Source organism: Haematobia irritans, chromosome 5 (genome assembly GCF_050003625.1).
Source record: "Haematobia irritans isolate KBUSLIRL chromosome 5, ASM5000362v1, whole genome shotgun sequence".
In the NCBI taxonomy this organism is placed as follows: domain Eukaryota; kingdom Metazoa; phylum Arthropoda; class Insecta; order Diptera; family Muscidae; genus Haematobia; species Haematobia irritans.
The window spans coordinates 159,314,311-159,336,559 of NC_134401.1; the positions used below are offsets into that span (position 1 = coordinate 159,314,311).

General features: G+C 28.0%; 3 protein-coding genes across 3 annotated transcripts; 1 reads left to right on the plus strand and 2 right to left on the minus strand.

The window, feature by feature from the left end:
- Window positions 1–2,787: 2,787 nt before the first annotated feature.
- fest (wurstfest) lies at window positions 2,788–11,390 on the minus strand. The gene is made up of 8 exons (XM_075312847.1): window positions 10,934–11,390; window positions 10,607–10,879; window positions 10,386–10,543; window positions 10,150–10,326; window positions 9,732–9,878; window positions 9,530–9,670; window positions 3,521–3,643; window positions 2,788–3,457 (listed from the first exon to the last, which is right to left on the minus strand). Exons 1-8 carry the CDS (start codon window positions 11,204–11,206, stop codon window positions 3,355–3,357), a joined length of 1,395 nt encoding a protein of 464 aa, XP_075168962.1. The 5' UTR covers window positions 11,207–11,390; the 3' UTR covers window positions 2,788–3,354.
- A 1,254-nt stretch (window positions 11,391–12,644) lies between these two features.
- LOC142240575 (uncharacterized) lies at window positions 12,645–14,354 on the minus strand. Its single transcript, XM_075312268.1, has 5 exons — window positions 14,246–14,354; window positions 13,924–14,002; window positions 13,734–13,862; window positions 13,235–13,671; window positions 12,645–13,155 (listed from the first exon to the last, which is right to left on the minus strand). Exons 2-5 carry the CDS (start codon window positions 13,996–13,998, stop codon window positions 12,888–12,890), a joined length of 909 nt encoding a protein of 302 aa, XP_075168383.1. The 5' UTR covers window positions 13,999–14,002; window positions 14,246–14,354; the 3' UTR covers window positions 12,645–12,887.
- Window positions 14,355–17,656: 3,302 nt separating this feature from the next.
- Upf3 (UPF3 regulator of nonsense mediated mRNA decay) lies at window positions 17,657–19,452 on the plus strand. Its single transcript, XM_075311605.1, has 3 exons — window positions 17,657–17,832; window positions 17,891–19,066; window positions 19,124–19,452. The coding sequence occupies exons 1-3, from the start codon at window positions 17,755–17,757 to the stop codon at window positions 19,361–19,363; spliced, it is 1,494 nt and encodes a 497-aa protein (XP_075167720.1). The 5' UTR covers window positions 17,657–17,754; the 3' UTR covers window positions 19,364–19,452.
- Window positions 19,453–22,249: the final 2,797 nt, after the last annotated feature.

The window sequence follows — 22,249 nt, forward strand, 5'->3', positions numbered from 1 at the left end:
TATCCCTCCCCATACATCTTTCCCCACGTTCCCAATTAATTTCAAGTAAATCGAAGAAGCTTAGATTTTTCACTATTCCCAAGGGGAGTTTCACTGTATTAATGTAATCACCTTCTTCCACGTTTCCTGTAAATTTCAAGTAAGTTAGAGAAGTTTAGATTTAGACGTCCTCTTCCCCTATCAAATATCGAAAAAATAGGGGATTTTTGTCAAAATTCTCCGAAAATTAAAAAAAGGGGAAATTTTCTGCAAATTTCAAAATGTCGGCTAATGGGAGGTCCCCTCCGCGATCAAATATTTCAAAATGTAGGGTTTTTTTAAAGACCACCTCCAATCTTCCCTGAAAATTTCAAGAAAATCGGGGAAATTTTCTGTAAATTTCAAAATCTCGTGAAAGGGCGAGGTCCCCCACCACGTCCAAAGGTTAGGTTAGGTGGCAGCCCGATGTATCAGGCTCACTTAGACTATTCAGTCCATTGTGATACCACATTGGTGAACTTCTCTCTTATCACTGAGTGCTGCCCGATTATTAAGCTCGATGACAAGGGACCTCCTTTTTATAGCCGAGCCCGAACGGCGTTCCACATTGCAGTGAAACCACTTAGAGAAGCTTTGAAACCCTCAGAAATGTCAGCAGCATTACTGAGGTGGGATAATCCACCGCTGAAAAACTTTTTGGTGTTCGGTCGAAGCAGGAATCGAACTCACGACCTTGTGTATGCAAGGCGGGCATGCTAACCATTGCACCACGGTGGCACCACTTCCAAATATTTCCCAGAAAATTTCAAGAAAAACGGGGAACTTTTCTGCAAGTTTCAAAATATCGGGAAAGGGGTGGCCACCACCGCGTTCAAATATTTCCCTGAAAATTTCAAGAAAATAGGGGAACTTTTCTTCAAGTTTAAAAATATCGGTCAACCCGTCCAAATATCAAGAAATCAGGTACCGCATAATAATTTAATAACCTCCTCCCATGTCCTCTGCAAATTTTAATTAAATAGGAGAAGTTTAATTTTTTCACTTTACTTAAAAAAATAGTAGGCCAAAGGGGAGGTCTCCTCCCTGACCGAATATAGAAAAATAGTGTTGCGAATCTTTGTATAGAAGCCACCTCATCCAAACTTGCCTGCAAAATTTCCAGCAAATCGTTGAACTTCAATACAATTTTCAAAAAGTCGGACAAAGGAAAAGTCCCGCTCCTCGACCAAATATCATAAATCGAGTACCCCATATTAATTTTATAAACTCCCCCCCACGCCTTCAGCAAATTTCAAGTAAATGGGAGAAGTTTAATTTATCCACAGTACATTAAAAAAGTCAGCCTACCTCCCGTTCCCAGACCGAATATCGAAAAAATGTAAACGCCAACTGCAACCTTAACTGAAGGAAAACTAAGCAAATTGGAGAACTTTGAATCAATTTAAAAAAGTCCTCCACATGAGCGTGGTCATGTGGTGAAAATACGTTCTCTAAAAAATTCAAGTAAAAAAGTACAGCCGTTTCCGAGCTTAACCGGAACATAAAAAGAAATAGACAAGCATAATTCGGATTTTATATAAGGTGCAATCTCTTTCAAATTTGGACACTCTGAAAAGCGGACACCTCTCAAAAGCGAACAATTTTTGTGAGACGTTTGCTATGGAAAATTTTGTCAAAAATTTATTTCCATAGGAAATTTTGCCCAGAACATTTTGTTAAAATTTTATTTCAACAGAAAATTTTGTCAAAATTTTATTTCTATAGAAAATTTTGTCAAATTTTATTTTGTCAAAATTTTATTTCTATAGAAAAGTTTGTCCAGATTTTATTTCTATCGAAAATTTTGTCAAAATTTTATTTTTATAGAAAATTTTGTCAAAATTTTATTTCTTTAGAAAATTTAGTCAAAATTTTATTTCTAAAGAAATTGTTGTCAAGATTTTATTTCCATAGAAAATTTTGTCAAAATTTTATTTCTATAGAAAATTTTGTCAAAATTTTATTTCTACAGACAATTTTGTCAACATTTTATTTCTACAGACAATTTTGTCAAAATTTTATTTCTATAGAAATTTTTTTCTAAATTTTCTTTTTATAGACAATTTTGTCAAAATTTTCTTTTTATAGACAATTTTGTCAAAATTTTATTTCTATAGAAAAATTTGTCAAAATTTTATTTCTATAGAATTTTTTTTTTAATTTTATTTCTATAAAAAATTTTGTCAAAATTTTATTTCCATAGAAAATTTTGCCCAGATTTTATTTCTATAGAAAATTTTGTCAAAATTTTATTTCTATAGGAAATTTTATCAAAATTTTATTTCTATAGAAAATTTTGTCAAAATTTTATTTCTATTATTTTTATTATTTTTTTCTATAGAAAATGTTGTCAAAATTTTATTTCTATAGAAATTTTTGTCAAATTTTATTTCTACAGAAAATTTGGTCAAAATTTTATTTCTATAGAAAATTTTGTCAAAATTTTATTTTTATAGACAATTTTGTCAAAATTTATTTATTTCAAAACATCAAGAATTCTGAAAAATTTACCTTTGTGTAAGCTAAAAGTCTTGAAATTTCATCGAATAGTTTTTATGGATAATTTGATCAAAATTTTAGTTGTATATTTTTTTTTTTAATTTTATTATTATGACAAATTTAGATAAATTATTTTAATGATATATTTTATTAATTATTTAATAAAAAGTTTCGTCAAAAATTTATTTTATAGACAAATTTGTCAAATTCTTTTTTATAGCAAATTCTTGTAGACAATTTTGTTAGTTGTTTACAGTAAAATAAATTGAGTTGGGAATAATATTAAATTATAGCTTTTTATTTAGCAGTCAATTATATTAGCTTCACAATAAATTTACGACAATCGAAATTCTATCTATACGACCAAACAATTATGTAGCATACTATAACTGAATTTGCATACACTAAAATTTAATATTAATTGTAACGATAATATGAATATAGTTTTCAAAATCAAAGCGTAATATAAATGCTATAACTAAATGTTAAGCTATATTGTGAAAATACATATATATCACAAGATGAGGAAATAAAAAAGAATTGACAAGACATAATATTCAAATTAACTTCAATTTCTCTCTATTACTCCCTCTGATCAAAAATCGGTTACAAGAATAATACAATTAATCTATACTAAGTATTAAGTTTTAATTAAGAAGTATATCATCATCTTATTGAAGTGTTAATGCACTCCAAATTATTAGGAAACTCATTTTGTGGTTCACTATTTTAACTGAACTTTCATTACAAACACTATCCACTGAATATGGCCATGGTTTTTGTGTGCCAGCTTTTCAATACCTCGTCCATTAAAAAACAAAAAAATAAACATATAGTTTAATATACTATTAATAAATTACTTTCATTGAAACCAGCAGAGTGACCAGCATTACGAACAATAAAACATGAACCATCGAAATGCATACGTTTTTCGTTGCGTCTGTGGAACGAAAAAATATTAGTAACAATTTCTTATATGTGTTGACTTAACAATTACAATTACCGAACAAACAAATGTGAAGTGTTACCCATAGAGGCAGTGCAATGGATTCCAACAGTTGTTAAAGTTGTTGATCCATTACCAGGGCTTGTACGGATGAGGCACTTATTATTGGAACGCGTTACTCTAAAGAGGAAAGGAGAGAAAATACAAATATAACATATAGAAATAACATTTTGACAACATTTTCTAAAGAAGTAAAATTTTGAGAAAATTTTCTATAGAAATAACATTTTGGCAAAATTGTCTATACAAATAAAATTTTAACAAAATATTTGGCAAAATTTTCTGCACAAAAAAAATTTACCATAATTTACGATAGAAATAAAATTTTGACAAAATTTTCTATAGAAATAAAATTTTGGCAAAATTTTCTATAGAAATAAAATTTTGACAAAATTTTCTATAGAAATAAAATTTTAACAAAATTTTTGACAAAATTTTCTGTACAAATAAAATTTTAACACAATTGACAAAATTTTCTACAGAAATAAAATGTTAAATTTTTCTATAGAAATAAAATTTTGACAAGATTTCCTATAGAATTAAAATTTTGAAAAAAAATTCTACAGATATAAAATTTTCCATAGAAATAAAATGTTGACAAAATTTTTTTATAGAAATAAAATTTTACAAAATTTACGATAGAAATAAAATTTTGACAAAATTATCTATAGAAATAAAATGTTGACAAATTTTTCTATAGAAATAAAATTTTGACAAAATTTCCTATAGAATTAAAATTTTGTCCAAATTTTCTATAGAAATAAAATTTTGAAGAAAAATTTCTATAGATATAAAATTTTCCATAGAAATAAAATTTTGAAAAAAATTATTTATAGAAATAAATTTTTGACAAAATTTTTTATAGAAATAAAATTTTACAAAATTTTCTATAGAAATAAAATTTTGACAAAATTTTCTATAAAAATAAAATGTTGACAAATTTTCTACAGAAATAAAATTTTGAAAAAATATTTGGCAATATTTTCTGTACAAATACAATTTTAACACAATTTAACATAGAAATAAATTTTTGACTAAATGTTCTATAGAAATAAAATTTTGACAAAATTTTCTATAAAAATAAAATTTTGACAAAATTTTCTATGGAAATAAAATTTTGATAAAATTTTCTATAGAAATAAAATTTTGGCAAAATTTTCTAAAGAAATAAAATTTTGACAAAATTTTCTACAGAAGTAAAATTATGACAAAATTTTCTATACAAAAAAAATGTTGACAAAATTTTCTATACAAATAAAATGTTGACAATTTTTTTTAATAGAAATAAAATTTTAACATTTCCTATAGAAATAAAATGTTGACACAATTTTCGATAGAAGTACAATTGTGACCAAATTTTCAATAAAAATTTTCTATAGAAATAAAATTTTGACAAAATTTTCTATAGAAATAAAATTTTGACAAAATTTTCTATGGAAATAAAATTTTTATAAAATTTTCTATAGAAATAAAATATTGGCAAAATTTTCTATAGAAATACAATTTTGGCAACATTTTCTAAAGAAATAAAATTTTGATAAAATTTGCTATAGAAATAAAATTTTGACAAAATTTTCTACAGAAGTAAAATCATTATGACAACATTTTCTATACAAATAAAATTTTGACAATTTTTTTATAGAAATAAAATTTTAACATTTTCTATAGAAATAAAATTTTGACAAAATTTTCGATAGAAGTACAGTTGTGACCAAATTTGGAATAGAAATAAAATTTTGACAAATTTTTCTACGCAAATAAAATTTTCTTGTAATTTGTAATTTTCTATACAAATAGAATTTTGACAAAATTTTCTATAAAAATAAAATTTTGACAAAATTTTCGATAGAAGTACAATTGTGACCAAATTTTCAATAGAAATAAAATTTTGACAAAATTTTCTACGCAAATAAAATTTTTTTGTAATTTGTAATTTCCTATAGAAATAAAATTTTGACAAAATTTTCTATTGAAATAAAATTTTGACAAAATATTCTATAGAAATAAAAATTTGACAAAATTTTCTATAGAAATTAAATTTTGACAGAAATAAAATTTCGACAAAATTTTTCTACAGAAATACAATTTTTAGAAAATTTTCTATAGAAATAAATTTTTGACAAAATTTTTTTTAATTTGTAGTTTTATATAGAAATAACATTTTGACAAAATTTTCTATAGAAATAAAATTTTGACAAAGTTTTCTACACTAATAAATTTTAATAAAATGTTCTATAGAATTAAAATGTTGAGAAAACTTTCTATAGAAATAAAATTTTGACAACATTTTCTATAGAAATAAAATTTTGACAAAATTTTCTACAGAAATAAAATTTTGACAAAATTTTCTATATAAATCAAATTTTAACAAAATTTTTAATAGAAGTAAAATTTTGACCAAATTTTCTATTGAAATAAAATGTTGACAAAATTTTATTTCTATAGAAATAAAATTTTCTTGTTATTTGTAATTTTCTATAGAAATAAAATTTTGACAAAATTTTCTATAGAAGTAAAATTTTGACCAAAGTTTCTATGGAAATAAAATGTTGACAAAATTTTATTTCTATAAAAATAAAATTTTAACAAAATTTTCTTGTTATTTGTAATTTTCTATAGAAATAAAATTTTGAAAAAAATTTTCTATAGAAATAAATTTTTAACAAAATTTTTGACAAAATTTTCTGTACAAATAAAATTTTAACACAATTGACAAAATTTTCTATAGAAATAAAATGTTAAATTTTTCTATAGAAATAAAATTTTGACAAGATTTCCTATAGAATTAAAATTTTGAAAAAAAAAAAATTCTACAGATATAAAATTTTCCATAGAAATAAAATGTTGACAAAATTTTTTTATAGAAATAAAATTTTACAAAATTTACGATAGAAATTAAATTTTGACAAAATTATCTATAGAAATAAAATGTTGACAAATTTTTCTATAGAAATAAAATTTTGACAAAATTTCCTATAGAATTAAAATTTTGTCAAAATTTTCTATAGAAATAAAATTTTGAAGAAAAATTTCTATAGATATAAAATTTTCCATAGAAAGAAAATTTTGAAAAAAAATTATTTATAGAAATAAATTTTTGACAAAATTTTCTAGAGAAATAAAATTTTACAAAATTTTCTATAGAAATAAAATTTTGACAAAATTTTCTATAAAAATAAAATGTTGACAAATTTTATACAGAAATAAAATTTTGAAAAAATATTTGGCAAAATTTTCTGTACAAATACAATTTTAACACAATTTAACATAGAAATAAATTTTTGACTAAATGTTCTATAGAAATAAAATTTTGACAAAATTTTCTATAGAAATAAAATTTTAACAAAATTTTCTATAAAAATAACATTTTGACAAAATTTTCTATGGAAATAAAATTTTGATAAAATTTTCTATAGAAATAAAATTTTGGCAAAATTTTCTAAAGAAATAAAATTTTGACAAAATTTTCTACAGAAGTAAAATTATGACAAAATTTTCTATACAAAAAAAATGTTGACAAAATTTTCTATACAAATCAAATTTTGACAATTTTTTTTAATAGAAATAAAATTTTAACATTTTCTATAGAAATAAAATGTTGACACAATTTTCGATAGAAGCACAATTGTGACCAAATTTTCAATAAAATTTTTCTATAGAAATAAAATTTTGACAAAATTTTCTATAGAAATAAAATTTTGACAAAATTTTCTATGGAAATCAAATTTTTATAAAATTTTCTATAGAAATAAAATATTGGCAAAATTTTCTATAGAAATACAATTTTGGCAAAATTTTCTAAAGAAATAAAATTTTGACAAAATTTTCTACAGAAGTAAAATTATGACAAAATTTTCTATACAAAAAAAATGTTGACAAAATTTTCTATACAAATCAAATTTTGACAATTTTTTTTATAGAAATAAAATTTTAACATTTTCTATAGAAATAAAATGTTGACAAAATTTTCGATAGAAGTACAGTTGTGACCAAATTTTGAATAGAAATAAAATTTTGACAAATTTTTCTACGCAAATAAAATTTTCTATACAAATAGAATTTTGACAAAATTTTCTATAAAAATAAAATTTTGACAAAACTTTCTATAGAAATAAAATTTTGAAAAAATATTTGGCAAAATTTTCTGTACAAATACAATTTTACCACAATTTATTTACGATAGAAATAAAATTTTGACAAAATTTTCTATAGATATAAAATTTTACAAAATTTTCTATAGAAATAAAATTTTGACAACATTTTCTATAGAAATAAAATTTTGACAAAATGTTCTATAGAAATAAAATTTTGACAAAATTTTCTATAGAAATAAAATTTTAACAAAATTTTCTATAAAAATAAAATTTTGATAAAATTTTCTATGGAAATAAATTTTTGATAAAATTTTCTATACAAATAAAATGTTGACAAAATTTTCTATACAAATAAAACGTTGACAAAATTTTCTATACAAATAAAATGTTGACAAAATTTTCTATAAAAATAAAATTTTGACAAAATTTTCGATAGAAGTACAATTGTGACCAAATTTTCAATAGAAATAAAATTTTGACAAAATTTTCTACGCAAATAAAATTTTCTTGTAATTTGTAATTTTCTATAGAAATAAAATTTTGACAAAATTTTCTATAGAAATAAAATTTTGACAACATTTTCTATAGAAATAAAAATTTGACAAAATTTTCTATAGAAATTAAATTTTGACAGAAATAAAATTTCGACAAAATTTTTCTACAGAAATACAATTTTTAGAAAATTTTCTATAGAAATAAAATTTTGACAAAATTTTTTTGTAATTTGTAGTTTTATATAGAAATAACATTTTGACAAAATTTTCTATAGAAATAAAATTTTGACAAAGTTTTCTACACAAATAAATTTTAATAAAATGTTCTATAGAATTAAAATGTTGATAAAACTTTCTATAGAAATAAAATTTTGACAACATTTTCTATAGAAATAAAATTTTGACAAAATTTTCTACAGAAATAAAATTTTGACAAAATTTTCTATATAAATCAAATTTTAACAAAATTTTTAATAGAAGTAAAATTTTGACCAAATTTTCTATGGAAATAAAATGTTGACAAAATTTTATTTCTATAGAAATAAAATTTTCTTGTTATTTGTAATTTTCTATAGAAATAAAATTTTGACAAAATTTTCTATAGAAGTAAAATTTTGACCAAAGTTTCTATGGAAATAAAATGTTGACAAAATTTTATTTCTATAAAAATAAAATTTTAACAAAATTTTCTTGTTATTTGTAATTTTCTATAGAAATAAAATTTTGAAAAAAATTTTCTATAGAAATAAAATTTTGACAAAATTTTCTATAGAAATAAAATTTTGACAAAATTTTCTACAGAAATAAAATTTTCAATAGAAATAAAATGAGTCCAATGAGGAATGGAATCTTTTACATTTTATAAAACACAGTAATGAATATTTCTCATTTGCTTTTGTTTGTTTTGCAAATATTATTGTTAAGTTCCTTTAGGTATAGTGGCAGCCCGAAATTTCAGGCTCACTTAGACTATTCAGTCCATTGTGAAACCATAGTGGGAACTTTTCTTTTATCACTGAGTGCTGCCCGATTCTATGTTTAGCTTCATGACATGGTACCTCTTTTTTTATAGCCGGGTTCGAACGGTGTTCCACATTGCGGTGAAACCACTTACAGAAGCTTTGAAACACTCAGAAATGTCATCAGTATTTTTGAGAGGGGATAATCCACCGCTTAAAAAATTGTTGGTGTTTAGTCAAAACTAGGTTTGAACCCACGACCATGGGTATGCAAGGCGGTCATGCTAACCATTGTTTTTTCTATAGAAAATTTTGTCAAAATTTTATTTCTATAGAAAATTTTGTCAAAAGTTTATTTCTATAAAAAATTTTGTCAAAATTTTATTTCTATAGAAAATTTTATCAAAATTTTATTTCTGTGGAAAATTTTGTCCAGATTTTGTTTTATGTGGTACTTACTTAGCAAGCCCATCCGCAGTTTGAGAAATACGAAATCCATTTATTTCATATGTTTCAGTACCATCTTCATTACAACTGTAGGTTGAATTTTGAATTATGTCTAAGGCTTCTTGACGATGAATTGGTCCAAGGCGAGCATTTCTTAATGAATGATGATTTGAAAAAACACAAATATCTTTTAAGAAACAAAATATAAACTTACTCGTAAAATACTGTTAAAGTGTAGTCCTTTGTTAGATCTGTAAAGGTATCGGTAGTTGTACGAGTTCCCGCTGTATCAACAAGATATATTAGGGCACAATTTTCTGCAGTGAAACTAATGCCTTTGTACCATATTTTGGCATAACGTCTGCAAAAAATAGTAGGAAAAACTGTTTTAACAATTTAATTATATTTTTTTGTGCACTGAAGGACTCGATGTAGAATATTCGACCTCACACAAAGATTTTTAAGATTCAACTTTAGTTGGCTAAAATAACTTTATATGTTAATTTAGGCAATATCAAAGCCTTTTTCAGTTAATTTTTTTTGTACTTTCAAGATTTTTTCTACTTTTCACTTATTTTTATTATTTTCAAAATTTTGGAAAAATTCTTCCATTGAAAAAATTCTTATCTTACACATAATTATTCGTTTTCATTCCATCATAGGCCATTATTTCAACTTTACTTCCATTTTGTAGTACTCTTCCGTTGGGATGAATCACAGCTGATGTTCCACAATTTCGGGAAAGAGCTATGGCAACCATAGATCTTTCATTGAAGACTCTTATGGACTTATCCAAAGTCATATCGATGCTGTTAAACGAAAAAATCTTAATAGAAATTAATGTTCGACATATTACCGCCACACTTACCGTATGCCATCACGTAATCGAAGATGAATTGTACCATTGGCCATAGCAATGGGACCAGTTCCAATGCCACATAACGAAGATTGTGTGGATATTAAATCGTATTCAGAGCTACGATTACGTTTCAAAGCGAATGGTGGTGGTGGCATAGGTTCTGGAAACTAAAAAAAAGGGGAACAATTTAAAGAGTTAAATTCATAAATATAGCCCCAAACTTCACTTACCATCCGATACATATCATTATCACTAGCACCATACAAAATGGATGGAAATCCCGTATCGGAAGCTATCAAATTGTTATAGCCACCACATACCATGGAAGCGGAAGGAGCTGATGCATAGGGTCTGTAAGAAGTTTGAATTGGCAATGAAACTGGAAATGGCAATGACGAGGATCTAGCAGATAAACGACCCAAAGACGTAGAAGCTGATGCATTTGTATCAACTAATCTCTGATGCTGGGGTACAAATGGTTCAATACTGGGATTGAAACGTGACTATGAAGGAAGTGAAAAATTACCATAAATTCTTCTCTCTATTTTTTTACTTACCGATTGGGCTGCTGCTGGTCCAGGAACCGTGAAAACCGATCTTTGATGAGTTCTAGTTGGCGATTTAATTGGGTTCCTTAGAATATTATTAATTTTCTCATTCATGCTAGCGCGAGCCAAAAATTCTTCAGGACTAAAACCAGTACATGTAATTGTCGCTGAATTCGACGAAGCTGAAGCCATTGGTGTCTCCTCACTTTTATTTTGTGTATCTTCAGATTTTAGATCTCCCTCATTTCCATCGAAAAAATTATTTTCTACATTTTTGTCCATATTTTAATGATGAGCGGGTGAACAATATACACCAATAGCGAGAGGTTCAATGGTATACTAAATGCGATTATGCATAAGAATCTTGGCTAATGCTCCCGAGACGAAAATTTTAGTATGAAAGATTTTATAGAAAATTTTCTTGCCTTAATTTTTTCCCATAGCCTACTGCCTTGTGGAAAAATCCACTGAGTTAAAATTTTTAAATTACTACTATAGAACGTTACTACAGTTGGAATTTTGAAATTTTGTCAAAATTTTATTTCTATAGAAAATTTTTACCACAATTTTATTTCTATAGAATATTTTTAAGAAAATTTTGTCGAAAATTTTATTTCTATAAAAAAGTTTCTCAAAATTTTTTTATTGAAAATTTTGTCCAGACTTTAATTCTATAGAAAATTTTGTCCAGATTTTATTTCTTAGAAAATTTTGTCGGAAATTTTATTTCTGTAAAAAAGTTTCTCAAAATTTTATTTTTATTGAAATTTTTGTCCAGACTTTATTTCTATAGAAAATTTTGTCCACATTTTATTTCTATAGAAATTTTTGTCCAGACTTTATTTCTACAGATTTTGTTTAATTCTATAGAAATTTTTTCATGGTTTCAATAGAATGCGTTTGTGGTTGAAGACGGGCTTTTCAACCGCCGTGAATGTTCTAGGAGCTATATAAGGAAATCCCTTCGACTGTTGTTCCTACAAAAGTTTCAAGCCGTCCTCAGGAGTTGAGGGTAAAATGTTCCTCACAAGTTGAGAGTAAATCTTCCTCGCAATATGAGTGTAACTTTTTATCACAAGCTGTTTGTACCCTCTGAGGAATCCTGGTGACAGTTTTGAGTATTTCAAAGATTCTTTAAAGTGGTTTCACCGCAATGTGAAACTCCGTTGGGACTTTAGCCATAAAAAGAAGGATACTTGTTATTGAGCTAAACATATAGTCAGGCAGCACTCATCAGAAGTTCACCAATTGTGGTATTACAATGGACGGAATAGTCTAAGTGAGCTTAAAAACCAACAGACTGCCAGTATACGTTACCTAACCTAAAATTATCTTCTTTGTTCAAAAAAGGTATAGAACAGGAAAACATTTATTACCTATATCATTCATATTATTCCTGCAGATGTGAAGTGGACAATATATATACTGTAGTATTGGATATAGACCTCAACAAAGTTCGATCTTCCAAATATCTACTTGAGCACTTAGAATAGGCTTTATTACCTCTTTGGGAAAGTCCTCAAAGATGTATATTTGGTTGGGTCAGAGATGACAAGCTCTCTTTATTTGGAAACTAAGTATTTTGGTTTAATTTGTGCTGACTTTGGCCCCCATATTAACATACTTACCTTCGTAATACATACTTGCAAATCCTTGAACATAACCTAGAATGAAAGAAAAGCAAGAAAATACCCTTCTAACCAATAACTTTGCACTGCTATAGAGTTGTGTCTTTTTTGTTTTATTTGTAACATAATGAATGGTATTCCATTTATTTTTATTTTGTATTATTATATTAATTTTAAAATTATTTGAACTAAACAAGAAAAAAAAAATACAAAGACGACAAACTTTGCGCCTCTTTGGCTTGGCTTCCAAACCTATGTGTATGTGTGGTGTTTTTGTGTTCAAAGGGTTTGCACGACAATGCTTTGCTACATAGTAAATTCTGGCACAAGCTGCTTTATCGACTGGTTTCAATGATAATTTCATGAGTATCCAAATGGGAAACACTAAACTTTAGTGGAGCATAAGCTCCCAAACTAGCCCCAGTCTCTATTGGTAAAATATGATCTTCAACATTATCAGTTTCTTCGACAATAACTTCTTCGTGCATTTGATCGGGATTGTATTTCTGTTCGATTCCAGCATTTTCATTACATTCACTCTCATGCATTTCGAAATCTGTGAAATTGTTGAAGACTGAGCGACAGACAGCACATTCGAACCCACTAATTGGAGAAAGAATAAGAATGTCAATTATATAATCCGAATAATCCGAAATTGAAGAATATCTCTCCCTATACTTACACAGGTTGCTCATCGGCCATTTCCATATTTTGCTTGGCTATTAATTGGGCCTCTTCGATAGTGGCCTTCATATCAATATCAATGCCATCCTTGACATGGGACTGTAGATGCTTTTTAAAATTACCCAATTGTATAAAGGACTTTTCACAAATACGACATCCATAGGGTTTCGTATTCAAATGTCCCATAATATGTTTCTTAAGATTAACCCTTTGCGAGAAGTAACGTCCACACCTTTTACAACGGAATGGTTTTTCACCAGTATGGGTCAATTGATGGCGTTGCATGTTAGATTGTTGAGTAAAGGATTTCGTGCAGAAGCTACATTGATATGGACGATCTCCATTGTGTACAGAGTAATGACGATTGAGGTTGACTGATTGTGCAAATGCCTTTCCGCATATTTTGCAAACGAAAGGCTTAACGTCGTTATGAACCTGTAAAATGGAAAATTTCACGTTCATATATTCCATCTCCATTTGCAAATAAGAAAAGTTACCTTCATATGACGTTCCAAATTTCCACTATTGCAAAAATATTTCTGACATATTTTGCATTCATATGAAGACTTGGTTTGAGAGTGGACCTCCTTTTTATGCAAAAGCTGATCACGCTTACATGGAAAAATCTTTCAAGAAAGATAGATGTTATGTTACAAGCATTTCTTTCTATTGTTACTTTGCACTCACCTTATTGCATCTTTTGCAAGTGTACATCGAAACGACGCTGCTCATGGGTACAATATCTTCATACTCCTCGGCCATAGCCCTAAAGTGGTAGAAACACAAAAACGTTATTTTTACATAAACAATTATCTCATTGCATATACGCGAATCCAATAATTTCCAAATTACGAAGATACACATTCAAGTGTTTGGCCACTAAATATTTCTCGAGTGTATCTACTTCACAACACACTCGCATCGAAGAAATTTACGTTTACAAATATGTTTCGAATCAAGTTCTAAACCTCAGCACTCGTTATGCCAACAAAAATATGTAATTATGTACCTGATCTTGGAAAGGAATGCTCCAATAATATTTTTTATTCTAGGACTTGTCTAGCAAGAGACTTCGATAAGTGTCATATGTTGACAACAACCAAAGTATGGAATGTTGCCATATCAGTTGATTTAGAAAATTTTGTAAATAAAGAGAAATGAGCAGAGCCTATCCATGCCTGACGGCGTGGAATGTATTTAGTGTAATAATAAACACGCTTGCACCCTATTCTATTTCATATTCGAAACAAAAGCTTTCGTTCGACTGAAGTGCCAAAAACTACTATTTTCCTTTATAAATTCAGCTGACTTGAGCGTTCTAGTCGGCCGAAAGCATTCGTTTCAGATATGATAAATTGCCTGTAAATGTTCAACGAAAAAAGCACGTTCGCAGCAAAAAAAAAAAAAAAATAACCCCAAGAATCACTGCCAACATTTCCAAGTTCGATTTTATGCCGATCGCTACCATAGACTTTTAAGGTGGGTCCCATGTTCGATTTTTCCACCAAAAGTCTATATAACAAAGCCAAAATAATATAGGGAGGCGATTATATTTTTATCAAAAAAATTTCAATCAAATCAAATCTTGTTTAATACGGTGTTCTCACCAAGAATGTTTTGGGGTTTGAAATGTTTTCCCTTATAAACATTTCAAAACGAGTCGTTTTCGCCATACTAAAAAACAAGTTCAAAACACAAGTTTTCCTCCAAAACACGTCAATTTTAGAATGTGAACCCACCTAATTTGGAATATACCCCGAATAACATACCCTATTCCCAATATATGTCAAAATATTGAAATAAATTTCATAGAAAAAAAAGAATAAACAAAGGCTTTGAAGAACATGAACATGCGAAAATAACTTAAAAATTTGTTTCCCTTTGTGTTCGCGGTAATTATTTGGACATACGTTGCATATATGTGAATTTGGAGTATATGGGAATTTCGAGATTCCATGGCAACCGTTAAACTAAAACATCTCAACTCGGTGTGAACGGTGAAATGTTTTGGAAAAGCGAATGAGGAAAACGAGTCAGTGGGAACAAAGCATAACTCTTTGGTACATCATATTGTATCCATGTCAATTAACTCTTCGACAAGTATGGGATGTGTCCAAAGTGATCTGCTGGGGTACTAGCGAAAAGGTGACGAGTGTCATGTAACAGATGGAACACACTTCAGCTACACTTCTATCAATCACTGATAGGTAGAAATCGAGGGCGCTGTACTTGCCTGATCTTAGTTGTGCCAAAACATATTATATACTAACACCAAGTACCTAATTTCAGAGAGAAGGAGGTCGGTTTATTTGTGGGCTATACCTACAAAAGCGGTAGAGGAGGGGAAATCGAACTTTGAAAGCTGGATGATTCGACACCTCTCTTTTTTCTCTGTTTCGTTACTTCCGAAGAAGGTACTGTTTATCAATTGGAAAAAGAAATTAATTTGCCTCCAGAATTCCCCTGACGGTGGCTTATCGGCTAAGCCGATATAAATATGTCTCTTCAGCGGCGGACAGTTATCCATTATAGAATCAATTTGACGCAGAGAATGAAGGTTAAAGTGGCAGTCCGATTAAGTTCACTTAGACTAGAGGTCTGCATCGAATAACTTTTCACAACATGTATGCAATTCGCTGTCGAATATAGTACATACACTGTCTTTCTCTCAGAGCGCAAGTAGTGAAGTGAAGAGAACACTTGCTTGTCAAATACCACCAAGTACTTATCCGAAACAATATGTGTTCCGAAAAAAAGGAACAATAAAAATGTAAGTACTTGAGAAAAAGTACAACATGGATTCTCTTTACTTCACGTGGTACCACAAGTATTTCTCAGTGATGTGCGAAGCAAAACTTTCCATTATTATTAATCATAGATATGTATGTATATCACATATTTAATATATTTATGTATGTCACACACTTACCTTAACGTTTGCCGTTCTTTATAACAAACCAAAACATATATTATGGAGATTAACTGTTTATTTGTATTTCTGAAACTGCACTTGGTACATGGAGTACTCTATGAAGTTTTGTTCTCGCAACATACTCGACGTGATCACTCTGAGTACACTTCAATAAGAGAGAAAGAGGAATATGTGTTTGTTGGTAGTGAAGACATCAGAGTAGCAACAAGAAGTTACTCGTGGCTTTTGGTGTTCATCAAAATGTGTACCAATAGTTTTGCGACTCTTTCAAATAGATGTACTCATGTAGCAAGTACACGTGTACTCTGCATTTACAACTGGAATTGTGCAGACCTCTAACTTAGACTTCATTCCATTGTGAGAATTAAGCCGATCCATTTTTGTCCGCGGAGGCTGACACTAAAATTTTGGATCCGGCGGAAGCGGCTTATCGGCTTAGCCGATATAAATTTGTCGATTCGGCGACACACTGTAAGATTCTTTAGACATTCCGTCCGGAAAAACTTATGGTCTGTAATGCGCTTTACAGACAATCAGTTATTCCGGACAACAGTGCACGTGTCGAACATACGGAATCTTATGCGCTTTACAGACTATCAGTTATTCCGGACGACAGTTCTCGTGTCGAACATATCCCATATATTGTGCACATTATAATTAACTTAAGTTAAGTCCGAAGGCATAATCGATACTGCTGTATGTTTATGGGATAGACAACACATTTACCGATTATTTAGTCATCGCCGACAAGTCGTATCGATCCGACACAATGTAAGATTCTTTACAAACACCGACATTCCGTCCGGAATAACTGATAGTCAGTAAAGCGCATTAGAACTCATTAAATAATATTTTTATGTTCTTATCAAAATTGTGTTTCCGGTATCTATTGTATGTAGAAAAATATTTGCTACAGGAATAAAATAAGATGGAATCCATTTTGTGGATTTAGGAAAACGAATATGTTTTTAAAGCAATAAGTGTTTACAGATTAAAATATATCAGATTTTTTGGTTTAAATGTTGGCTTTAGCATCACCGGTAGTTTTTAGTGATTTGGGTTTCTTCGATAGTATCGCTATCGAAAAATATATATCGATAGTACCGTAAAATTAAAACTATCAATAATCTCGATAATTTTGCAGCTCTAAATGGTATCAATCAATCTTAAAATCAAATTTACATTTCATTCAAAATTTCTGAGCTAAATTTTTGCAAAATTATTATAGTAATAGATATGAATTAATTGTTAGTGGAAAATTCAAATTTTTGTAAAAAAAATACAAGAATTATTATTACATTTTTCTGATATAAATCAATATTTTTGATTAATTGGCGGCTAAATTTGAGTCGAGATGAGTCGACATATTCTTCTCTCTTCTCTGCTCCAGAACTACAACGCAAATCGACACCACGTTTGCCTCGTTACAAATCTTCATATGTAAAGGTCCCATAAACTAAACGATGGCAATGCTGTCGGTTATTGTTGAACATATGATTGCTACGAAAGTTTATTGCGAGGCGATTGCATATTGATTGGTTGTAAACAATTTATGCTGAAAGGAAACTACTTAACATTTATCGAAAATGGCCAAGGATGATAAAACGGGCTCCAAAAAGTCTCGTCGAGAAAAGCAACGCGAGAAACCCAAGGCCCCCACTAAGGTATGTTGGAGTTTTAAAACCAAAAACTAAGTTCGATTTGACAAAGTTACATTTTTAGATTGTCATACGTCACTTACCACCTACAATGACCGAGGAAGAGTTTCTCAAACAAATTGATCCTTTGCCGGAACATGATTTCTACTATTTTGCTGCAGCGGATTGGTCACTGGGCTTTGATGCCACATGTAGGGCTTATATCACATTCAAGAACTATGAGGATGTCTTCCTGTTTCGTGATCGCTTTGATGGATATGTATTTGTGGATAGCAAAGGTAATGAATATGCTGCCATTGTAGAGTTTGCTCCATTCCAGGGGTTCATTAAAAATAAATCCCGAAGTGGTGACAACAAAGTTGATACCATCGAGCAAGAACCCCACTATCAGCAGTTTCTCAAAAGATTGGAAGAGGAACGTGAAGCTGCTGCTAAAGGTGGTGAAAGTAAATTGGAGTTCAATTTGGATTCTAAGAAAGAAGAAATTACTTCAACGCCATTGCTACAATATTTGGCTAGCAAAAAAGAGAAACGTCGTGAGGAGTCTAAGAAACGTACTGCAGAAAAGAAGAAACGTCGTGAGGAAGAAAAGGAGAAACGCAAACAAGCTCCAGCACCAACGCAACCGGTTAAAGTTTTAACCGCAGATAATAATACCAAGACAGAGAAAGCAGATCAGAAAACCAGTCAACCTCGAGAGGAGCCAAAAAATGCAAGGGCTCGTCGTAGGGAAGAACGTAATCGTTTACGTCATGAAGCTTACTTGCAAAAGAAAAAGGCATTAAAGGAGCAACAAAATAATAAAGATGTAGATGCACCTTCATCGGAAAAAGATGAAGCAGGTCAAAGCAAAAAAGAAGAAGCAAAAACCAGTGTTGCAGATACAAAAGAAACCGAAACAAAAACTACTACTGCAGAGCCAAATAAGCCCATTGAGATTTTGAAGAAAACAAAGCCGGTTGACATGCTTACAGAATCAGTGAGAAATTTTATATTCACTGCAGCTACGACATTATCTTCAAATCCTTCAAATGCATTGGACGGTCAAGCAGAGAATTCGCCTGGACCCAGCAAGGATACGTCAAAGCCGAAAGATGGTGTGGATGTTTCAATGAAGTCCGAAGTCTCCAAAGCTGAGGCTAAACAGGACAAAAATGCTTCGTCAGACTTTGATCAAGACAAGAATTTAACTGAAAAACAAAGAGAGGAAAGACGAGAGGAGAGACGTATACGTAACAAGGTACGAATTACTTCGATAAGGTTTGAATTATTTTGACTAATTTGGGGTTTTTTTCAGGATCGGCCATCTATTGCAATTTACCAACCTAAAGCTCGATTACGTTTGTCCGAAGAAAGCGATTCGAATTCAACTTCAAAAGATGTTCGCAGTCTCTCTCAATCGGATTGTGAGACAGCCAAAAAGGAGGAACAACCACGGCATAAGAAGGTTCAGCGTTATTCAGAGCGTTCGAAAAATCGTAGGAAATCTGTATCGAAAGAAGCAGGATCTGGGGATGATAACAATCCAACTGCCTAAAAGCCAGCAAATACAGTTTATTTTAAATTTTGATGTCGTTTTTAAAAGGCAAAATAAATTCTTAAGTGATTTTAAGTTTTAAAAAAAAATATTGTGTTAAAATCAATGCAATTGTTGTAGAAAATTCCGTCAAAATTTTGTTTCCATTTTTTTTCTTTTTTTTTCTATAAAAAATTCCTTCGAAATTTTATTTCTATAGAGAGTTTTATCGAAATTTTATTTCTTTAGAAAAATGCGGTTGAAATTTTATTTCTATAGAAAATTTAGCGGAAATTTTATTTTCCATAGAAAATTTCGCGGAAATTTTATTTTCTATAGAAAAATTCGTCGAAATATTATTATTAGAAAATTTCTTCGAAATTCTATTTGCTATAGAAAACTTCGTTTAAATTTTATTTCTATAAAAAATTCCGTCGAAATTTTATTTCTATAGAAAATTTCGTCTGAATTTTATTTCGGTAGAAAATTTCGCGGAAATTTTATTTCGCTAGAAAATGCCGTTGAAATTTTATTTCTATAGAAAATTTCTTCGAATTTTTATTTCTATAGAAAATTCCGTCTAAATTTTTTTCTATAGAAAATTTCGTCAAAATTTTATTTCTATAGAAAATTTCGTTGAAATTTTATTTTCCATAGAAAATTTCGCGGAAATTCTATTTTCTATAGAAAACTTCGTTTAAATTTTACTTCTATAGAAAATTTGGTCAAAATTTTATTTCTATAGAACATTTTGTTCAAATTTTATTTCTATAGAAAATTTAGTCTATATATTATTTCTACAGAAAATTTCGTCGAAATTTTATTTCAATAGAAAATGCCTTTGAAATTTTATTTCTATAGAAAATTTCGTCGAATTTTTATTTCTATAGAAAAATTCCGTCGAAATTTTATTTTCTTTAGAAAATTTCGCCAAAATTTTATTTCTATAGAAAATTTCGTCAAAATTTTATTTCTATAGAAAATTTCGTGGAAATTTTATTTTCCATAGAAAATTTCGCGGAAATTTTATCTTTTATCTTTAGAAAATTTCTTCGAAATTCTATTTTCTATGGAAAACTTCGTTTAAATTTTATTTCTATAGAAAATTTCGTCAAAATTTTATTGCTATCGAAAATTTTGTTCAAATTTTATTTCTATAGAAAATTTAGTCTATATATTATTTCTATAGAAAATTTCGTCAAAATTTTATTTCTATAGAAAATTTCGTAGAAATTTTATTTTCCATAGAAAATTTCGCGGAAATTTTATTTTCTATAGAAAAATTCGTCGAAATTTTATTTCTGTAGAACATTTCGTCGAAATTTTATTATCTTTAGAAATTTTCTTCGAAATTCTATTTTCTATAGAAAACTTCGCTTAAATTTTATTTCTATAGGAAATTTCGTCAAAATTTTATTTCTATAGAAAATTTAGTCTATATATTATTTCTACAGAAAATTTCGTCTGAATTTTATTTCGGTAGAAAATTTCGCGGAAATTTTATTTCTATAGCAAATTTCGTAAAATTTTATTTTCCATAGAAAATTTCGCGGAAATTTTATTTTCTATAGAAAAATTCGTCGAAATTTTATTTCTATAGAAAATTTCGTATAAATTTTATTATCTTTAGAAAATTTCTTCGGAATTCTATTTTCTATAGAAAACTTCGTTTAAATTTTATTTCTATAGAAAATTTCGTCAAAATTTTATTTCTATAGAAAATTTAGTCTATATATTATTTCTACAGAAAATTTCGTCGAAATTTTATTTCTATAGAAAATTTCGTCTGAATTTTATTTCTATAGAAAATTTCGCGGAAATTTTCGTCGAAATTTTATTTTCTATAGAAAATTTCGTCAAAATTTTATTTCTATAGAAAAATTCGTCGAAATTTTATTATCTTTAGAAAATTTCGTCGAAATTTTATTTCTATAGAAAATTTCGTCAAAATTTTATTTCTATAGAAAATTTCCTCAAAATTTTATTTCTATAGAAAATTTCCTCAAAATTTTATTTCTATAGAAAATTTCGTCGAAATTTTATTATCTTTAGAAAATTCCGTCGAAATTTTACTTTCTATAGAAAATTTCGTCAAAATTTTATTTCTATAGAAAATTTCGTCAAAATTTTATTTCTATAGAAAAATTCGCGGAAATTTTATTTTTCATAGAATTTCGGGGAAATTTTATTTTTTATAGAAAAATTTGTCGAAAATTTATTATCTTTAGAAAATTTCGTCAAAATTTTATTTCTATGGAAAACTTCGTTTAAATTTTATTTCTATAGAAAATTTCGTCAAAATTTTATTTCTATAGAAAATTTTGTTCAAATTTTATTTCTATAGAAAGTTTAGTCTATATATTATTTCTACAGAAAATTTCGTCAAAATTTTATACCTATAGAAAATTTCGTCTGAATTTTATTTCGGTAGAAAATTTCGTCAAAATTTTATTTCTAAAGAAAATAGCGCGGAAATTTTATTTTCCATAGAATTTCGCGGACATTTTATTTTCTATAGAAAAATTCGTCGAAATTTTATTTCTATAGAAAATTTCGTCGACATTTTATTATCTTTAGAAAATTTCTTCGAAATTCTATTTTCTATAGAAAATTTCATCAACATTTTATTTCTATAGAAAATTTAGTCTATATATTATTTCTACGGAAAAGTTCGTCGAAATTTTATTTCTATAGAAAATTTCGTCTGAATTTTATTTCGGTAGAAAATTTCGCGGAAATTTTATTTTCCATAGAATTTCGCGGAAATTTTATTTTCTATAGAAAAATTCGTCGAAATTTTATTTCTATAGAAAATTTCGTCGACATTTTTTTTAATAATTTTAGAAAATTTCTTCGAAATTCTATTTCCTATGGGAAATTTTGTCGAAATTTTAGTTTTATAGAAAA